General features: G+C 43.0%; 1 protein-coding gene across 1 annotated transcript; it reads left to right on the top strand.

Moving 5' to 3' along the window:
• Nucleotides 1–3,010: 3,010 nt before the first annotated feature.
• On the top strand, nucleotides 3,011–5,976 carry LOC139578548 (proproteinase E-like). Its single transcript, XM_071406290.1, has 8 exons — nucleotides 3,011–3,131; nucleotides 3,328–3,416; nucleotides 3,516–3,613; nucleotides 3,785–3,913; nucleotides 4,137–4,273; nucleotides 5,233–5,375; nucleotides 5,574–5,726; nucleotides 5,867–5,976. The coding sequence occupies exons 1-8, from the start codon at nucleotides 3,089–3,091 to the stop codon at nucleotides 5,882–5,884; spliced, it is 810 nt and encodes a 269-aa protein (XP_071262391.1). The 5' UTR covers nucleotides 3,011–3,088; the 3' UTR covers nucleotides 5,885–5,976.
• Nucleotides 5,977–22,262: the final 16,286 nt, after the last annotated feature.

Raw genomic sequence — 22,262 nt, 5'->3', positions numbered from 1 at the left:
CTCCCAATGACCTCACCACAGAGCTGCAATCAGAACAAGACATAAGATAACAAAATACATTTTAGGGGAAAAAAGGCATTGAGGCAAGATAAGGCAATTAACCTGTGTTTGTTTTAGCTCTAGTGTGGATAGCTCTCCAGGTGTTTCTGAAATGATGGCTCATTGGGTTACGGTTTATACTCAATAGGATAAGAAAATGTGATATTACTGAATTTTACTCACTGTGACAAACTAGGCAGATTGCCAAAAAGACAGCCTTTATTATCCCCCTACAGCACAGTTCCAATGCGTGGCATTAGCACACTTGATCATTCCCTCTTTAAAACACTTTAAATTGTTAATTTGTAGGGTCAGTCAAGCACAATTGAGTTGGGATTTCCTGAAGTACACTCTTAGAAAAAAGGGTTCCAAAATGGTTCTTTGGCTGTCCCCATAGGAGAACCCTTTTTGGTTCCAGGTAGAACCATTTTGGGTTCCATGTAGCACCCCCTGTAGAAAGGGCACTTCATGGAACCCAAAAGGGTTCTACCTGGAAACAAAAAGTGGTTCCTCAAATGGTTCTTCTATGGGGACAGCCAAATAACCCTTTTAGGTTCAAGATATCACCTTTTTTCTAAGAGTGTATTTCAGATCCACTCATTGTTAAACTCAAGCCAACATTGGTGGTAGTAATTATAAATAATAAGTTCCATGTTTGGCAAGTGTAGTGTAGTGGGCTAAGAGAAGAGGAGCAGGGACTGGAGTGGGCTCAGGTTGCACAGAAACAAACCTGAGGGATCAACTCAGACTTTACAAAACTCTGAGCTCTCAATAACCAGGAACAGGAGAGGGGGAGAGAGGAGGAGAGGGGAAGAGAAATAGAGCGAGAAGAGGGGGAAATTAAATGTTAAAAAAATGTGATTGGAAACTGTTGGCAAGCCTGACAGGTGTGATTCACAGAGCCTCAACTAGACATAACACACTCTGACTGGAGCCGTCATGATGGTGCTGCCATCTTACTCTGCTTTCCCATCCACACAGACCCTTAGCCTGGTGGTGCTCATCAGAGAGCTACTGTAGACATACACCGATATAGACACAGACAAATGGAGGGGATGGTGGCAAAGCTACAAATTAATCCATTTGTTTCTATAAAAAAGACAGGATGAAACACTTCATGGGAAATGGGGCTGATTGTGTTTATATCTGAAATATCTGCAGTAAGCTAGGGCATTCCTGAAGATGGACGGTGATGGATTGATGTAAGGAGGAGAAGATGTTAAATGGAAAAAGTGAAATTCACCACTTTATTTAATTGAGTCATCCATCATGTTGAAATATATTCTGTGTACATTACAGCATACCTGAAACAGAACATCAAAGATACCAAGGATTCAGTTATAAACATGAATTCATGCCTATGAGTCATGATTAGAAGATATGGGCCCAAATCCTGTAAAATGTATCTTAAACACATAACCATGGTTGAATTTGTCCCTGTTGCCAAACATAATTCCCAATCCTTCTTAAACAAGAATTTGATGTATCACCCCTTTCATCTCTGGGGCAAACGTCTGTTGTTTTACGCATTAATTAATGAGTAGCTGGTTTATTCCCTATACCATGTTCTAGCCTTACAACAATGACTGATATCCCTCATGTAAATAACAGGAAACAGGACATTCACCAGTTTATATGATTTATGGATCAAAGCTGTCCATTTGAAATGATTTCCCCTGCAGTCTCTGGGCTCCTAACTGCATATTCCTGTCATATCTGGAAAAACTTATCAGATATACTTGGTCAGTTGGCCTTACACTGTGAAGGTTGAAGGCAGATAATTTATTTCTGTCTTAAATTACGAGTGGACATCGATCAGACAAGCTACTGTGGCTAGCCGGCTAACTGTTTCTCTCCTAGGACGCTTTGATTTACGAAGTATTTCTGAAGGTCGCCCTAACAGAGGAAAAAATCTGAAGGTTATGGATAGACAAGTCATTTCAGCACTGGAGAGGAATTGCTACTTTCTGATGAAATTCAGATTGAACTCTTGCGCAAATGTGCAGTCTAATAAATGGAGAATAGACAGATAGCATGTCACACACAGACACAGAGAGAGAGAGAGAGAGAGAGAGAGAGAGAGAGAGAGAGAGAGAGAGAGAGAGAGAGAGAGAGAGAGAGAGAGAGAGAGAGAGAGAGAGAGAGAGAGAGAGAGAGAGAGAGAGAGAGAGAGAGAGAGAGAGAGAGAGAGAGAGAGAGAGAGAGAGAGAGAGAGGCAGAAGGGAGCTATCATCAATCATAAGTCTGTCAAATGTTTCCCTATTGTCTATACCTGCCTGATGTGCCTAACATTAACAGAACATGTACATTAGAAAATACACCTTTCTTATATTATATGTCTGCTCCATAAATCAGTGTACAACATATCTGCCTTGGAGAATTATTATAACGCAGCGAGAAAACAAACAGAACCTTTTAGCTGTTCAGGCCAATATGGATTCGCTGTGCTTCTTTTAAAGGGGAAATGTATGGATGTGTGCTGTCCCCTCTAGAGAACACTGCTAAGTCCCCTAAGGAGGAAAAGATACTGTCTGGGAGAGGTGTAAAGCGGTGGCTCCAGATTCACCGGGAGCGCGGCTCCGACTTAGACATATTCCACTTTTTTTTATTAAAGAACGATAAGGTTGTTACACGATTGCTTCTCTTGTATTGTACTTGGTCAATTACAGTAAAGTACTCGGTATCTACAGTATATGCCGGTTACAGTGTCCAACCTCTGGTAAACCTTTTGACAAGAGTTTGTCCCCCTCACATTAACCTCTCTCTGCTATGACCTGTCCCCCTAAATCCCTTTTTCCATTCTCCTTTGCCCTGTCAGCATTTTCCATTTGTAACTCCAGTACAGTACAGTACAGGTTAGTGCCAGGTGAGCATCTGGGGAACAGGAGGTTCTTCCCAGCTAATATTGGCAACATGACACGATAAGTGCTCCACAGACAGCACGGGCTGGTCACAGTGTCTGGGGCTGAGCCTGGCAGTGACAAACAGACAGGACTATAAGAGCTCACTGCTGTGGGTCAGAGCTCCACATTACTGACAGACTGCCACCATGCTGGAGAGACTGGTATTCCTGCTGCTGCTGGCAGCCTACGGTGAGTAACACACTTGCCTCTGAGCACTAAGGACAGCATAATGCTAACACAACCATATCATCATCACTTCTGACATGGCCATTTATGTCCATTTACGTTTGTTTCACTGTAGGATAAAAGTCACAAAAACATTTGTCACAAAAACATCTGTGTGCAAGTATATCATGCTGCTAACCGTGGACTGCATGTTTCTCAGCATATGGCTGTGGTACTCCCACCTTTGAACCCAACACCAACAGGATTGTGAATGGAGAGGATGCCCGCGCCCATAGCTGGCCATGGCAGGTGAAAACAGTGAATTACTTCCCTGTATATGTCCATTGAACCATACATTCATCATGTTTGTCTTGAACTGTTTTACTGTCTGTGCATCTGTATCCTTAGATTTCAATGCAGGTGAAGCATGGCAGCCGCTGGCATCACACCTGTGGGGGCACTCTGATTGGCTCTCGCTGGGTCCTGACTGCTGGACACTGCGTATGGTGAGTGCCAGTATGGGCCCAGAGAATGGAAGAGTGAGGTATTACTAGAGAATGTGAGTAAAAAGAGGCCATTGAGGTCACGAATGTGAAGCAGAATATTGGGAAAGTATAGATGTCATTAAAGAGAACTTAATGTTTCTCTGTGATGTTTGGCGTGTCCTCCCCATGCAGGCCTGGAGATGTGTACCGTGTGGTGATGGGAGAGCATGACCAGAGTGTACAGGAGGGAACTGAGCAGATCAGAGACGTGCTGCGTATCCTGGTTCATCCCGACTGGGACATCAACATGGTCGCCGCTGGGTGAGTATCCATCTGATAGACCAAAACCATGCTGACGACACAGCAACAGCTAGCTATTACTATTACCATCACTACCACGACTAAAATGAATGCCACTATTACCACAAACACCAATAGCACCATTATGTCTTCAAGAACAACATAGGATATCGCAACTGTAACCATAATATGCGAACTAGCATGAATGTGGATGACTACAACAACTTGTCTTGTTTTCTCACAGAAATGATCTTGCCCTGCTGAAACTGGACAAGGCTCCCATCATGAATGAGAACGTTGGTCTGGCTTGCCTTCCTGAGGCAGGAGAGATCCCTGCTGATGGAGACGCATGCTTCATCTCTGGCTGGGGAAACCTCTACAGTAAGATATCACATACACCATTCTTCTCTGTGTTACATATGATGAGAGAGAGAGCGAGAGCGAGAGCGAGAGAGAGAGAGTCCTGTGTGGTAGAGCATTGTGCTTGCAACTCCAGGATCGTGGGTTTGATTGCTGCTGGGATCACCCATATGAAAAATATATGAATGCACTAGTGTAAGTTGCTTTGGATAAAAGGGTCTGGTAAATGTCTTTTTTTATATGTTTGGCTGTGTGGATACTGTGGGCTTGTGGCATGTGAAGTTTAATTTAAGGCTATATTTGCCTGTTTATGTTAAGCCACACAACAGTTTTAAAAGGATAGTGCAAGAACTTTGCGATCAAGCCCCTTTTCTACTTACCCAGATTCAGATGAATTTATGGATACCGTTTTTATATCTCATCATACAGCATGACGCTAGTTAGCAATGGCTCACGAAACTACCTACAACTTCCTTCAAACTGCACGCAGAGATATCCATGAATTCGTCTGACTGAGTAAGTAGAAAAAGCGTTTAGTTGCCAAAATCTCACACTATCCCTTTAAGATATATGGGGTGTGGACATATACAATATAAGCCTGTTAGTGAATATGATACATAGACATAATGTACTGTATACAGATGTACGTAGGATCATAATTTGGGCCAGTTTGCTACAGCAGGAAAATAATCCTGCAGCAACAGGAAATGTGAATTATTATGTGAATTATAATGATTGGACATTTTTTTGTAGGGGTTGATACATTTTTCATTAGGGCAAATCAAGGCTGACATTTTAAAGTGGAATTTACAAACTTTAGAAGCCTGTTTAAACCTCGAATACACTACAAGTTTGGATTTTCTGCCGTGCAGGAAAATTCTCAGCAACAAAAGAGTGATCAAGTTAAGATCCTACATCTGAGGCCTGTGTTTATGTTCCAGTGTATAGTGTCTAACTGTACCCTCCCTGTCCTGTTCTAGCCCATGGTCCCATGCCTGATAAGCTGCAGCAGGCCCTGCTGCCCGTGGTGGGGAACAGTGTGTGTAGGCAGAGTGACTGGTGGGGAATGGTGGTGAAGGACACCATGATCTGTGCTGGAGGGGGTGAAGTGTCAGGATGCAACGTCAGTGAGGCAACAAAACATCTTGAGATCATATTCTTATGATAATACAGTAATATTACTTTCACCATAACCTGTATGACATAATAACCAATGTTTGTAAAACACTTTCTGTCTCTCGCCTTATCCCCCTCCCTCTCTTCCCCTCCCTCTCTCTCACCCCCCCCCCCCCCCCCCCCATGCCCTTATCTCTGTCTGCAGGGAGACTCTGGAGGTCCTCTGAACTGTAAGGGTGCCGATGGTAAGTGGTACGTCCAGGGCGTGACCAGCTTTGTGTCCTCTCGTGTCTGCAACGAGGTGAAGAAACCAACCGTCTTCACCCGCATCTCAGCCTTTACTGACTGGCTCAGCAATGTAAGTCATGTAACAATACAGCTCCCTCTCACCTCTGACCTATAACATGCTCACCCACTGTTCTCAGATCTGTGTAACGCACAACAAAGTTACACATGATTTGTAACACACAAAACATGTTTTTTTTGTCTCCTCCTCAGACAATGCTTTACTATTAAGGATCCTACTGTATCTCGGAGGCTGGCCAATGACCATCTTGTAATAACACCGTGAATACATTTTGCCCAATAAATCATATGCCCATTGTTCAGATTCTGTACCCCTTCTGTGTTCTTTATAAAGTGGGGCGGGAGTCTGAGCCTGGTTGGAGAGGAATAGCAGACTTCGGTGGCTATATCTGTGGTGAGGAATATTTTGGAGGGGGGAAATAGGTCATGTGAAAATAATGATGACCTTGTGGTCACATGCTGGGGTTAGTTAATATTTTGCTACCTTAGGCTTTTAGATATAGTAGTCTAAATTGGACGTTTTCTTCCTCAATATTTGAGTGTAGCCTATCACGAAATCCTTCATCAGCAGGGCCGTAACCAGGGTCTGAGTTTTATTGAGGTCCATCTAATAAATGTTAAGGAAGTTGAAGCCCATTTACTGCACTTCTATACAAAAAAAAAATGCATTATCACATTGGTTACTATAGCTTCATTCACCTCAGTCAATCTACAAACTCAACCTATTAGCTGTACAATTAGCGGCTACACATGAACTCACATTAACTCGGCATCAGGATTGAAAACTATAATTTAATCCGTACAGAGGGATCTGTTAGCAGAAAATGTATTTTATTATCAAAAGGTAAACAAATTAGTTTGCAGAATTTTTTGGGAAGTTTTAAAGGGAATTTCCTGCAATTCTACACATTTGCCATGGGGTGGGGAGAGATTTTTGCAGTTTAAAATACAGATGTCCTGCAATTCTACACATTTTGCCATGTTAATATGATATCTGAGTGAGAGGGACTAACAAAATCAAATGAGGGACCCCTGGAGGTCAGGGCCCCTGGGCACATGCCCTGTGTGCCCTGTTGGTAATTCGGCCATGATTTGGCTACTACAAGTTTAGATAGATTATTGTTTTACTGACATGGGCTAATTGAGTGACTGTCAGTGAGCGACATATGACAAGAGGAAAACTGCTGATGCACAACCAAGTTTCGAAATTGCACCTTGTGTTTTCTACTCTTCTAACCCTCAACAGTAAGTTGAGACCCCACAATTACTGAGGTCCGGCCCTCGGTGTCCTCATATGCAGGCTTAATTATGGCACTGTTCATCAGTAGGTTTACTGGAGATTAGCACATATTCACACTCCATGAACATTTGCAATCACACTTTTAATGTATCAAGAAACTGTACCTGTCGGCGTTACTTTTGTCTGAGTGAGTTTTATTTGTGTTTTTTGCATTCCTGGAGAAGAAGTGACCCGAGGGGGCTCCAGAGTGGCACAGCGGTCTAAGGCACTGCATCTCAGTGCTACAGGTGTCACTACAGACCCTGGTTCGAGTCCAGGCTGTATCACAACTGGCCGTGATTGGGTGTCCCATAGGGAGGCGCACAATTGTCCCAGCGTCATCTGTGTTAGGGTTTAGTCAGGGTAGGCCGTCATTGTAAATAAGAATTTGTTCTTAACTACTTGCCTAGTTAAATAAAGGTTAAATAAAAAAGTGGAAGTGGTGACTGACTGGCCACCCTTCCAGGGTCACGGCTTCATTCCTCATTTTCTGCGTGATCTGAGATAAACAAGTGGCCGTCCATATAGAGCGCCTTGGAGGGAGCATTGCTGATAAATCAGCGCCGAGGCCGGAGAAGTGGCAGCGTCGGCACCCTGCCATAGAGCGGGCGGGGAAAGAGCGAAGTCGGGGAGTATGGGAGGGGGCCAGTGGCGGGGGGAAGTGGATAAATTGGTGGTGATGGCTAACCTTGACTTTAAATTGCTACGACTCACTGGTTGGATCAAACATGGGATGATGTGGAAAATATACGGCCCCACCCCTTCCCGTTAATTTTTTTCTCTGCCATTATATTATTTATTTTTTTAAACGTTGCTGTGCAGGCCTATGTGAAATGTGTGAAACGATTACCGTCAAAAGGCCTTCTGTTTTCCAGTCAGCAGTTTTCTACTCAGGCAGAACCCTGTGATCAGGACCAAGCTTTAACCGCGGTGTGGTGATGTCACTTTAATTAAACCTTTGCCTCTGTGCAACCTGCAGTGCTCCCAGCACTATTATGCTACATGGCCTGATCCTATAGCTCCATGCAGGATTATATTTGGGATGACAATGGCCTATTGCTGTAATTTATATTCCTAGTAGCTAGCCTATATTGTTCTTTCTGTGGTAACCTAACTACCCTTTAGCATTACTTTCCTGGAGATAAACTCCACAGTATAGGCTACATACATAACTACAACAGTATACAGTACAGTATCCCCACATCCACATGGAAAACATTTTATCATTGGACGGACAATTGAAGCATGCCCTCAGGTGTCATGTGACAGCTGGTTGGGATATAGGTCTACACACAACAGGACTGACATAGAATGAATAGGATCTCTATGGGGATTGATCTGGGGTGAATTTCTGCTGGTTGAAGCAATGCCTAGAGTTTCTCATGGCCTCTCCTCAACCATGCTTGCGGATTGTGTGTGTATGCAGATGTCTGGATGAGTTTGGGCTGGGGGGGGCATATACTGTACCTCGTGGGGATGCAGCCTGCTGCTGGGACAAAGGGAGCTAGGCTGCACAATGCCAGGGCTGTTCTCAGAACACTATGATTTAACTGGACAAACAAGGAGAAATATTAGTCCTAACTTGTAACTGCTACATTGTGCTCTTGCTAGGCTAAATTATGTTATTTTGTTATGAGAGAAAGTAAAGTCACCTCTATCTACCAGATGTACCACATCTCGGGAAATATGAATATACAGTATGTTAACGTTTTGCAGTGAGTCTGATTTGTGTTTTTACCAGTCATTCATCACCCTCTGCTGGTGATCACCAGCTCCTGATAGATCGAGTATAGATCGACTCCTATAAGTATAGACTAGAACGCCATCATATGTAGCTACGGTTCTGCCCTCATGGCGTTCTAGTCTATACTTATAGGAGTCGATCTATACTCGATCTATAGCCGTGAATCCAGTTCCTGATCACCAGCAGAGGGTGATGAATGATATATATATATACACTACCGTTCAAAAGTTTAAGAGCACCTACTCATTCAAAGGTTTTTCTTTATTTTTTACTATTTTCTACAATGTAGATTAATAGTGAAGACATCAAAACTATGAATTAACACATATGGAATCATGGAGTAACCAAAAAAAATGGTTAAACAAATCAAAATATATTTTATATTTGAGATTCTTCAAATACCCACTTGCCTTGATGACAGCTTTGCACACTCTTGGCATTCTATCAACCAGCTTCAACTGGAATGCTTTTGCAACAGTCTTGAAAAGGTTCCCACATATACTGAGCACTTGTTGGCTGCTTTTCTTTCACTCTGCGGTCCAACTCATCCCAAACCATCTCAGTTTGGTTGAGGTCGGGGGATTGTGGAGGCCAGGTCATCTGATGCAGCACTCCATCACTCTCCTTCTTGGTAAAACACAAGAAACACAAGCAATGGAAATTAGACCGGTGGAAATTTCAACATCATACTTTCAAAATCTTAGCTAGCAGTCATCATCATGAATCAAGTCGACAATCTACTGGAAAATCCTTTTTAATCCTTGTCATATGAAGAGAAATAATGAAGAGAAATTATAAATAAAACGTATCGGTCATCGGCCATTGGACATATACATTACACAACAGGTTGGAAATCGCAAATTCAACAATGAGTGGTTTGAAAGGCTAACTGCAATCATTGCAAAGCAATCACTGGCCTGCTATTTAGTGGAGTGGCTGTGTGATCCCGAATCTGGGATTAAAGGGCTCTTTTCCAAGTTTAAAATGATAAACATTCAACGTTGGCCATGCTGTCAATGAAGCATGTTTTGTGCCGTGCTCAAAACAACTGTTAACTCGGAACTTGACTTCAGTGAGTTCAAGACAACTGGGAATTCCGGAAAAAACAAGCTCCGTTTGGGAAATACGTTTTGAATAGTCATCCAACTCGGAATTGTAAGTCGGGAACTTGAGCTTCTTTCTACAACCTGAAGATCAATGGCGTCATCATGATTCAACCTTGTTTTTTTTTCAGAGTTCCCAGTTGTCATGAAAGCACCATAAATCCAAAGAATCCCAGACTTTGATGACAACATTTGCACACGAAGGACCGCCGTGCCACCTTCCTGTTCAAGTGAGTACAGCACAATGTGAGTCCAAAAATGTATTGTATGCTGCTACATAAAGGATGTAATATGCCAGGGAGATATGTATACTGTAACTAAGAAAGTAATACTAAGTGTATTTTGTGTAGTAAGCTGTTAGTAGCCCATGTGCCTAACCCTAATAATTTGGTCTATTTACCCCTCTTAATTTCACCTACTGTTCTGACTTGGTAGTGCACATGTAGCCTATAACCTGTTTTAGAGAGACGTAATCATAACACTTTGTAAGAGCTTTTATTGTCTGTTTATATGCCCCTTTATTTATCAAACAGTTCTGACTTGGTGTACAGGGAGAACACTGTAAGAATGGCCCATGCTCTGAATTCTGTCGCTGTACATTTCAAAAGTGCTAAACAAATCCTACAATCTAAGCTAGATGCCCTCAATCTCATACAAATTATCAAGGAACCCACCAGGTACAACCCTAAATCCGTAAACATGGGCACCCTCATAGATATTATCCTGACCATCTTGCCCTCCAAATACACCTCTGCTGGTTTTCAATCAGGATCTCAGCAATCACTGCCTCATTGCCTCATCCGATATGGGTCCGCGGTCAAACGACCACCCCTCATCACTGTCAAACGCTCCCTAAAACAATTCTGCGAACAGGCCTTTCTAATCGACCTGGCACGGGTAACCTGGAAGGATATTGACCTCATGCCGTCAGTAGAAGATGCCTAGTTGTTCTTTAAAAGTAATTTCCTCACCATCTTAAATAAGCATGCCGCTTTCAAAAATCTAGAACTAAGAACAGATATAGCCCTTGGTTCACTCCAGACCTGACTGCCCTCGACATGACAAAAATATCCTGTGGCGTACTGCACTAGCATCGAATAGTCCCCGTGATATGCAGGGAAGTCAGGAACCAATACACACAGTCAGTTAGGAAAGCAAAGGCTAGCTTTTCAAACAGAATTTCTCATCCTGTAGCTCTAACTCCTAAACGTTCTGGGACACTGTAAAGTCCATGGAGAATAAGAGCACCTCCTCCCAGCTGCCTACTGCACTGAGGCTAGGAAACACTGTCACCACTGATACAGTGGGGCAAAAAAGTATTTAGTCAGCCACCAATTGTGCAAGTTCTCCCACTTAAAAAGATGAGAGAGGCCTGTAATTTTCATCATAGGTACACTTCAACTATGACAGACAAAATGAGAAAAGAAATCCAGAAAATCACATTGTAGGAATATTTATGAATTTATTTGCAAATTATGGTGGAAAATAAGTATTTGGTCACCTACAAACAAGCAAGATTTCTGGCTCTTACAGACCTGTAACTTCTTCTTTAAGAGGCTCCTCTGTCCTCCACTCGTTACCTGTATTAATAGCACCTGTTTGAACTTGTTATCAGTATAAAAGACACCTGTCCACAACCTCAAACAGTCACACTCCAAACTCCACTATGGCCAAGACCAAAGAGCTGTCAAAGGACACCAGAAACAAAATTGTAGACCTGCACCAGGCTGGGAAGACTGAATCTGCAATAGGTAAGCAGCTTGGTTTGAAGAAATCAACTGTGGGAGCAATTATTAGGAAATGGAAGACATACAAGACCACTGATAATCTCCCTCGATCTGGGGCTCCACGCAAGATCTCACCCCGTGGGGTCAAAATTATCACAAGAACGGTGAGCAAAAATCCCAGAACCACACGGGGGGACCTAGTGAATGACCTGCAGAGAGCTGGGACCAAAGTAACAAAGCCTACCATCAGTAAAACACTACGCCGCCAGGGACTCAAATCCTGCAGTGCCAGACGTGTCCCCCTGCTTAAGCCAGTACATGTCCAGGCCCGTCTGAAGTTTGTTAGAGAGCATTTGGATTATCCAGAAGAAGATTGGGAGAATGTCATATGGTCAGATGAAACCAAAATATAACTTTTTGGTAAAAACTCAACTCGTCGTGTTTGGAGGACAAAGAATGCTGAGTTGCATCCAAAGACCACCATACCTACTGTGAAGCATGGGGGTGGAAACATCATGCTTTGGGGCTGTTTTTCTGCAAAGGGACCAGAACGACTGATCCGTGTAAAGGAAAGAATGAATGGGGCCATGTATCGTGAGATTTTGAGTGAAAACCTCCTTCCATCAGCAAGGGCATTGAAGATGAAACGTAGCTGGGTCTTTCAGCATGACAATGATCCCAAACACACCGCCTGGGCAACGAAGGAGTGGCTTCGTAAGAAGCATTTCAAGGTCCTGGAGTGGCCTAGCCAGTCTCCAGATCTCAACCCCATAGAAAATCTTCGGAGGGAGTTGAAAGTCCGTGTTACCCAGCAACAGCCCCAAAACATCACTGCTCTAGAGGAGATCTGCATGGAGGAATGGGCCAAAATACCAGCAACAGTGTGTGAAAACCTTGTGAAGACTTACAGAAAACGTTTGACCTCTGTCATTGCCAACAAAGGGTATATAACAAAGTATTGAGATAAACTTTTGTTATTGACCAAATACTTATTTTCCACCATAATTTGCAAATAAATTCATTAAAAATCCTACAATGTGATTTTCTGGATTTTTTTTCCTCATTTTGTCTGTCATAGTTGAAGTGTACCTATGATGAAAATTACAGGCCTCTCTCATCTTTTTAAGTGGGAGAACTTGCACAATTGGTGGCTGACTAAATACTTTTTTGCCCCACTGTAAATCCACGATATCGAGATTTTCAATAAGCGTTTCTCTATGGCTGGCCATGCTTTCCTCCTGGCTACCCCAGCCCCGGCCAACAGCTCCGCATCTCCCGCAGCTACTTGCCCAAGCCTCCCCAGCTTCTCTTTCACCCAAATCCAGATAGCTGATGTTCTGAAAGAGCTGCAAAACCTGGACCCGTACAAATCAGCTGGGCTAGACAATTTGCATCCTCTCTTTATAAAATGATCTGCCACCATTGTTGCAACCCCTATTACTAGTCTGTTCAACCTCTCTTTCATATTGTCCAAGATTCCTAAAGATTGGAAAGCTGCCGCGGTCATCCCCGTCTTCAAAGGGGTTGACACTCTAGACCCAAACTGTTACAGACCTATATACATCCTGACCTGCCTTCCCAAAGTCTTCGAAAGCCAAGTTAACAAACAGATCACTGACCATTTCGAAACCCACCGTACCTTCTCCGCTGTGCAATCCGGTTTCCGAGCTGGCCACGGGTGCACCTCAGCCACGCTCAAGGTACTAAACGATATCATAACCGCCATCGATAAAAGACAGTACTGTGCAGCTATCTTCATCGACCTTGCCAAGGCTATCAACTCTGTCAATCACCGTATTCTTATCGGCAGACTCAACAGCCTTGGTTTCTCAAATGACTGCCTCGCCTGGTTCACCAACTCCTTCTCAGATAGAGTTCAGTATGTCAAATCGGAGGGCCTGTTGTTCGGACCTCTGGCAGTCTCTATGGGGGTACCACAGGGTTCAATTCTCGGGCCGACTCTTTTCTCTGAATATATCAACGATGTCGCTCTTGTTGTGGCTGATTCCTTGATTCACCTCTGCGCAGATGACACCATTCTGTATACATCTGGCCCTTCTTTTGAACGCTGTGTTAACAAACCTCCAAATTAACTTCAATGCCATTCAACACTCCTTCCGTGGCCTCCAACTGCTCTTAAATGATAGTAAAACTAAATGCATGCTCTTCAACCGATCGCTGCCCGCACCCGCCCGCCCGACTAGCATCACTACTCTGGACGGATATGACTTAGAATATGTGGACAACTACAAATACTTAGGTGTCTGGCTAGACTGTAAACTCTCCTTCCAGACTCATATTAAGCATCTCCAATCCAAAATTAAATCTAGAATCGGCTTCCTATTTCGTAACAAAGCATCCTTCACTCACGCTGCCAAACATACCCTCGTAAAACTGACTATACTACTGGTCCTCGACTTCGGCGATGTCATTTACAAAATAGCCTCCAAAACTCTACTCAGCAAACTGGATGCAGTTTATCACAGTGCCATCCGTTTTGTCACCAAAGCCCCATATACCACCCACTGCTCTCGTCGGCTGGCCCTCGCTACATATTCATCGCCAGACCCACTGGCTCCAGGTCATCTATAAGTCTTTGCTAGGTAAAGCTCCGCCTTTTCTCAGCTCACTGGTCACCATAACAACACCCATCCAAAGCACTCGCTCCAGCAGGTATATCTCACTGGTCATCCCCAAAGCCAACACATCCTTTGGCCGCCTTTCCTTCCAGTTTTCTGCTGGAACGAATTGCAAAAATTACTGAAGTTAGAGACATATCTCCCTCACTAACTTCAAGCATCAGCTATCTGAGCAGCTCACCAATCTCTGCAGCTGTACACAGCCCATCTGTAAATAGCCCATCCAACTACCTACCCCATATTGTTTTTATTTACTTTTTTTGCTCTTTTGCACACCAGTATTTCTACTTGCACATCATCATCTGCACATCTATCACTCCAGTGTTAATTTGCTAAATTGTAATTACTTCGCTACTATGGCCTATTTATTGCCTTACCTTCTTACTACATTTGCACACACTGTATATAGATTTTTCTATTGTTATTGACTGTACTTTTGTTTATCCCATGTGTAACTCTGTGTTGTTGTTTTTTTGTCGCACTGCTTTGCTTTACCTTGGCCAGGTCGCAGTTGTAAATGAGAACTTGTTCTCAACTGGCCTACCTGGTAAAATAAAGGTGAAATAACGAAATAAAAAATAGTTATATTGACTACGTCCATCCTAGCTCACTCATTAATATCTTAATCTAAATTACAGATTGCCTCTTATCCGCGTGTCGTCCCCTTATGCCATAGTTTGTACATCTAAATTGTCATTAGAAACCACATTTGCTTCAGTAAGTCAACCATATCAGCTAGGTTTATTTAAAAGGCAGTAAATGAGGCTGAATGAACTGTTTTGCTGCCAGACAAGGCTCCGCTGATAGCCAGGTGTAGCAGTGGTAAGATGTTGGGACTGCTGTTGGGACAGCTTTATGTAGGCCCTAACAGTTTGTGGGCACCGTTTGTCACCGTTATAGTGCAATTAATGTATTGTTTAGTGTTGTGTTGTGTAGTGGCTTTGCTGGCATCCCACTTCTTGTCATTTCTTTGCCCCACCAAGATTTACATGCTAAAATCCCCACTGCTCTCAGAATATTTTGATTCATACGGACTGTAATCCGTATGAGACTGGCAAGTACAGTGATAGTGTTGTAAATAGTTAACCTAGTAAACTACTCACCGTTTGGGGACTCCCTACTGTTTAGGATGATGCTGTCAGTCCACAGTTTGAAATTGTCACAGCACATCCGATAGAGTGCATGGATGAGAGTGCATGAACAACATGAATGTTAGCTCAACTTCACATTCAGTATATTAATATGATTTGATATTATGGTACAGAAGGCTTTTCATAAACCTTAAAGGGAGGATGCACTTCCTGATTTGGACAAGTTTTGAAGATAGCTCATTAAGAAATGCTAGTGGCCATGACAGAAATCAAACAAGAGTTGTCTTGGGGGTGTGGTATGATGTGGGAGTGTTATGTTGTTTGACCCTCCTGAGTCACCATAGTAACAAAATAGTCACTTCCTTAAAATAGTCAGAATTAATCTCAAATAAATCAAGAAATGTATGTTTGGTGCAGTATTTCTCAAGTAAAAACATGTGCATTAAAACTAGTCAGTGCACTGAATACAGTCTATCGAGTCGGGAAAGTCTGCGCGCTCAGGACTGATTTCTGAGAATAATAACATGTCTACAACTTAGTCATCTGCAAGCTGTCAAACTATCGTAAATTTACACACTGTTTATCAGTGCCCAAAATCACTTGCTAGCTAGCGAAGTTCCAACTCTGTGTTTGTCAATGAAGCTAGAAAGTAGTAGCTAGCAGGCACATTGCGCAGCCAAACCACAATCAGCTCATTAAGTAAGTCTCTGACGAGTGGCAACGTTTGTGCTTCGGTGACGTTTTCTTTTTTACAGGTCGCGGGGGGGCGCAAGATGCTTGTGAATGGGTTTGGAATATTGACAAGTTGCAGTTGGTATACAAGTGTGCTCTGATCGTCTCAATCCTCCATTTTCACCAAACAGTGGCAGACTCGAGTGATTGACACTATCAAGCACATCAGCAAGTTGCCACTCCATTTCAAACCAGAGAAGTTGGTTCTAAGAGGCAGTTGACCTTTAATCCCAAACCTGAAAAGGTAAATGAAGAGGGAGGAATTCTGTCGAGTTCACAGAGTGACTGTGCGTGCTGATACGGCTAAATTGTTTTCCATCATTCCAAGGCAGTGTGGTAGGCCTTCATGGTGACCTTGACTGCAGATACCGCCTTTCTCTCCACAGCCTCTCAGGGTGAACTAGTTGAGACGAGTTCTAGCAGCTGAGAGTATTTATGGCTTTATAGACAACTAATGGAGTACTATGGGGCTTGGTGGCCCCTGGTGATAAGGAGGCAAACTCTCTCACCCTGCCTGGACTACAGTGCCAGTGCAGCTGACAGATAACTATGCAGTGTCAACTCAAAGGCCCTCTGGGCAATCATTAACCACCATTCCATAATAGTACATTACCGGAGAAATTAAATAAGACCATTTCAGATGGAATGCTATTTTGAATATATAATTTCATTATACCTCTTAGAAAAATAGATCATTACATGCCAAAAATGTTGAGCAAGGTAACATTTCACCACACTTTATTGTAAATGATCATATAGTAATTTCAGTATTAATCCTTTCAAATAAAGATTTTATTAGAGCGTGGGTGGAGGGCCAATCCATGAAGGGTAAAGGTTATGCCACAGCTCAGCTGTACCTCCCACAGAATGTGGGACTCCTTAAGTCATATGGAAAAAACGAATTGCATCAGTATCCATGGTTAATAAATGACTGGATCAATTGTAAAACACACTCACATGAAAAGGTTTCTGTAGTACTTGATGTTACCTGTTTGTCATTAACCCTGTGTAAAAGTATGTGTATTATAGGGTAGCAGACACTCAACCTCCCTTCACCCTTCACATTTTAAAATATGTAGAGTGTGTAACTTTCTTTTTGAAGTGGTCCTTGAAATTGAAATAATGTGTGCACTCAGAATAGTGCAAGGACGTTTATCGTGGGACAGTCTACAAACATTTGAATACTGTACATTGCCTGGATGATTAACACTGAGAGGGCACTTCAAAATAATCACTCCCTAGGCATACAACTTGCCACTTGTGTCACGCCTGCTCCCGCTCTTCCCCCCCCTCCCCAGCATCATCACACATACCTGCCTTCCCTCCGTCATGCGCATCAGCGATTATTGGACTCACCTGGACTCAATCACCTCTGTCATTACCTCCTCTATATCTGTCTGGTTCCCCGCTCTATTCCCTGCTTCTGCATTGATTGTCGTATGTCCTTGGTTACCTGTGTGCTGACACTGTTCCTGTCTTGTTCTATGTCTGTTCCGTATTAAATGTTTGACTCCCCGTACCTGCTTCTCATCTCCGGCATCGGTCCTTACAGAATGCAGAAGCCATCATACGAAGCATCAGGGAGTGCTGACAGGACCCGACACCAATGGAACCGGAGGTGCCTAAGCCAGCTCGAGAGGTTTCTTGCCCCGGTTTGCTCCGAAGGCGCCCATCCCACATCAGGCCTTAGCCGGATCGTCAGGTTTTCACGTCCAGCCGGCTCGTCAGTCTGCTACGCCTCCGCCGGATCATCGGGCTCCCACGCCTCAGCGGGATCGACAGGCCTTCATGCCTCAGCCGGATCGTCAGGCTCTTATGCCTCAGCCGGCTCGCCAGGCTCTCACGCCTCTGCCGGTTCGTTGGAGATTCACTCCCAGCCGGCTTGTCCAGCACCCGTGCCTCGGCCGGCCCATCAGGCTCACCCAGGTGGGATGCCGAGTGGTGACCCTGGGGGGGGGGGGGGGGGGGGGGGGTACAGTCACGCATGCTCCCGCTCTTCCCCTGGCGCCCTTAAGCGCCAGGCTCCCCAGCATTGCGCACTCCTGCAATCATCATTACACACACCTGCCTTTCCCCGTCACGTGCATCAGTGATCATTGGACTCACCTGGACTCAATCCCCTCTGTCATTACCTGCTTCTCATCTCCGTCGTCGTCGTTCCTTACAACTTGATTTTAAAGCTTTAATTGTGTCATAATCAAACTAAGAGGCGTATCCTTGACCTAGTATGTAATCAAACATATATTTGCAACCAATAAAGTTCAAACACTATCGTTTTTGAGAGAACAGGATCTGGGATGGGATAAGTCTGCCGGTGCCAGTCCTTAACATAGAAGGTACATTTAAAAAAGATACTGACAAAGTGAAAGTCTTACTGATTGAGACATTTTAACTTCATTCGAATCAAGCTCAAAGGTAACTGTCACACTTACATTAGGCATATCTGGTCATTATTCCCCACATAGGAGCATATATAGGAGGTGAACACCCCAACACTAATCACCTGTAATGGAAGATAAACTATAAAACCTACCAGGGGCAATTATCATACCGGTGTCTGTATTATTTGCGTTGCTGTAGTGTTAGTAATAATCTGTGAGATAGTGATTAAACTATTGTGATAAGCTGTATTTATTTATGACATTCTCATCAGTGGGCAATGGGCATCAACATGACATCATGATAAGAACGTTAGTTACTGTCCTAGCCACTGTATGATGTCATCGGACTACAGATAAGAAAGTCTGAGGCAATATTTGTTGTGCTTGGTCCCCGTAAATCTAAGATTTGGAGGTAAATGTTGCAGTTGCTTATGATACTATATAGTCAAGCATTAAAATGTTAAAGTTACTTATGAAGCCAGAGCAATATTTTGGGGCAAGAGCATCAGCAAAAGCTTGTTTTTTGCTAATTCAATTTCAGATGTCAGATCAAAACAGATAACGGTATGCTGTCCAACCAAAAAATGTTGTTATTAGAGTCAAAATAGTTGTTAATACCATTATTTAAGACATTTTTAATTGTCTTTACTATTTAATACTATATATAGAAAATAACATTATCAAAAGCAAAACAAAAAAAATCATAAGCACAAGAGGAAGAAGAATAAAATCCGTAACTGGGAATAACCTTGATTGAGCATTTTAAATTGATTGGGAGTTGGTTAGTTGTGTGGCTAGGAATTACAATAGCCATTAATCACAAATCAGTCACCAATGAATTGTGTGGCATGTAGCTTTGAACTGAACTACACTTGTATGGACTCTACAAAGCATGGACACTACAAGGCTTAGAAAGCGTTACACAAGGATGCTGGCCCATGTTGGCTCCAATGCTTCCCACATTTGTGTCATGTTGGCTGAATGTTCTTTGGGTGGTGGACCATTCTTGATAAACACGGGAAACTGTGTAGCATTAAAAACCCAGCAGCATTGCAGTTCTTGACACAAACCTCTGCGCCTGGGACCTACTACCATAGCCCATTCAAAGGCACTTAAATATTTTGTCTTGCCCATTCACACTCTGAATGGCACACATACACAATCCATGTCTTAATTGTCTCAAGGCTTAAAAATCCTTCTTTAACCTGTCTCCTCCCCTTCATCTACACTGATTGGAGTGGATTTAACAAGTGACATCAATAAGGGATCATAGCTTTCACCTGGAATGTCATGGAAAGAGCAGGTGTTAATGTTTTGTATACTAAGTGTATGATGGCACAAACAAGGACATGGATACCTTATCCTAAATACATTATAGCCTTCCTCTCTGCAACATGCAATAATAAACAAATGTTTTTCAAATTTTTACTTAGATTTAATCAAAAATCAACAATTGACGCAAGGGACCAGCTGCTACTTAATGACAAGTCAATCAAATATCAACCAATATTGAATGTTGATTTGATATGTGTTTGTTTATTTTTTATTTATTTTTACTGTACAACATGCAGGAAAATGTAGCTGCAGTTCTCTTTTCATATCCATAGTATTAAGTCCAATAGGGGTGGTTTTCGTTGATCAAAATGCAAATTCTTAGATGATAGTTTGGTGCCCTTTCCACAAACCCAATGAACCTGTTTACATGCTGGCACACAATTTTTATGGCATCATTTTATTGCTCTCTAAGAATAACAAAGAATTATGATGATATCTGTATAATAATTTACCAAGACATAAAATAATATTTGTTCCTATACTTTCAAAAGTAATATGCTGTGTTATCAGTATCATAATGATACAGTAGATTGGTCAAAGTGTGCGCATGAGTACGTGTGTGGATATGTACAGTGGGGAGAACAAGTATTTGATACACTGACGATTTTGCAGGTTTTCCTACTTACAAAGCATGTAGAGGTCTGTAATTTTTATCATAGGTACACTTCAACTGTGAGAGAAGGAATCTAAAACAAAAATCCAGAAAATCACATTGTATGATTTTTAAGTAATTAATTTGCATTTTATTGCATGACATAAGTATTTGATACATCAGAAAAGCAGAACTGAATATTTGGTACAGAAACCTTAGTTTGCAATTACAGAGATCATACGTTTCCTGTAGTTCTTGACCAGGTTTGCACACACTGCAGCAGGGATTTTGGCCCACTCCTCCATACAGACCTTCTCCAGATCCTTCAGGTTTCGGGGCTGTCGCTGGGCAATACGGACTTTTGGCTCCCTCCAAAGATTTTCTATTGGGTTCAGGTCTGGAGACTGGCTAGGCCACTCCAGGACCTTGAGATGCTTCTTACGGAGCCACTCCTTAGTTGCCCTGGCTGTGTGTTTCGGGTCGTTGTCATGCTGGAAGACCCAGCCACGACCCATCTTCAATGCTCTTACTGAGGGAAGGAGGTTGTTGGTCAAGATCTCGCGATACATGGCCCCATCCATCCTCCCCTCAATACGGTGCAGTCGTCCTGTCCCCTTTGCAGAAAAGCAGCCCCAAAGAATGATGTTTCCACCTCCATGCTTCACGGTTGGGATGGTGTTCTTGGGGTTGTACTCATCCTTCTATTCCTCCAAACACGGCGAGTGGAGTTTAGAGCAAAAAGCTCTATTTTTGTCTCATCAGACCACATGACCTTCTCCCATTCCTCCTCTGGATCATCCAGATGGTCATTGGCAAACTTCAGACGGGCCTGGACATGCGCTGGCTTGAGCAGGGGGACCTTGCGTGCGCTGCAGGTTTTTAATCCATGACGGCGTAGTGTGTTACTAATGGTTTTCTTTGAGACTGTGGTCCCAGCTCTCTTCAGGTCATTGACCAGGTCCTGCCGTGTAGTTCTGGGCTGATCCCTCACATTCCTCATGATCATTGATGCCCCACGAGGTGAGATCTTGCATGGAGCCCCAGACCGAGGGTGATTGACCGTCATCTTGAACTTCTTCCATTTTCTAATAATTGTGCCAACAGTTGTTGCCTTCTCACCAAGCTGCTTGCCTATTGTCCTGTAGCCCATCCCAGCCTTGTACAGGTCTACAATTTATCCCTGATGTCCTTACACAGCTCTCTGGTCTTGGCCATTGTGGAGAGGTTGGAGTCTGTTTGATTGAGTGTGTGGACAGGTGTCTTTTATACAGGTAACGAGTTCAAACAGGTGCAGTTAATACAGGTAATGAGTGGAGAACAGGAGGGCTTCTTAAAGAAAAACTAACAGGTCTGTGAGAGCCGGAATTCTTACTGGTTGGTAGGTGATCAAATACTTATGTCATGCAATAAAATGCAAATGAATTACTTAAAAATCATACAATGTGATTTTCTGGATTTTTGTTTTAGATTCCGTCTCTCGCAGTTGAAGTGTACCTATGATAAAAATGACAGACCTCTACATGCTTTGTAAGTAGGAAAACCTGCAAAATCGGCAGTGTATCAAATACTTGTTCTCCCCACTGTATATATATATATGTGTGTGTGTGTGTGTGTGTGTGTGTGTGTGTGTGTGTGTGTGTGTGTGTGTGTGTGTGTGTGTGTGTGTGTGTGTGTGTGTGTGTGTGTGTGTGTGTGTGTGTGTGTGTGTGTGTGTGTGTGTGTGTGTGTGTGTGTGTGTGTGTGTGTGTGTGTTTTAGTTTTACTATCCTTGTGGGGACCAGAAGTCCTATATCTTTATATATATACAAATATAGGAAAACAAATGTTTGTGTTTGTAAGTGTGAGTGAATGAGTGCGTGAATGAGTGCGTGAGTGAGTGAGTGAGTGAGTGAGTGAGTGAGTGAGTGAGTGAGTGAGTGAGCGAGAGAGAGAGAGATTTGATAAGCCATCTTTTATGCATCGTCT

The sequence above is a fragment of the Salvelinus alpinus genome, chromosome 6 (genome assembly GCF_045679555.1).
Source record: "Salvelinus alpinus chromosome 6, SLU_Salpinus.1, whole genome shotgun sequence".
Lineage (NCBI taxonomy): Eukaryota > Metazoa > Chordata > Actinopteri > Salmoniformes > Salmonidae > Salvelinus > Salvelinus alpinus.
Note: the sequence above shows the minus strand (reverse complement) of the source record. Positions and strands in the feature narration are given on the sequence as shown.

Coding starts and splice junctions, on each gene's coding strand:
- LOC139578548 (XM_071406290.1), top strand. CDS start 3,089: ATGCTGGAGAGACTGGTATTCCTGCTGCTGCTGGCAGCCTACG. Junction 3,614..3,784: donor ACTGCTGGACACTGCGTATG/GTGAGTGCCAGT, acceptor CTCCCCATGCAG/GCCTGGAGATGTGTACCGTG. Junction 4,274..5,232: donor TGGCTGGGGAAACCTCTACA/GTAAGATATCAC, acceptor GTCCTGTTCTAG/CCCATGGTCCCATGCCTGAT.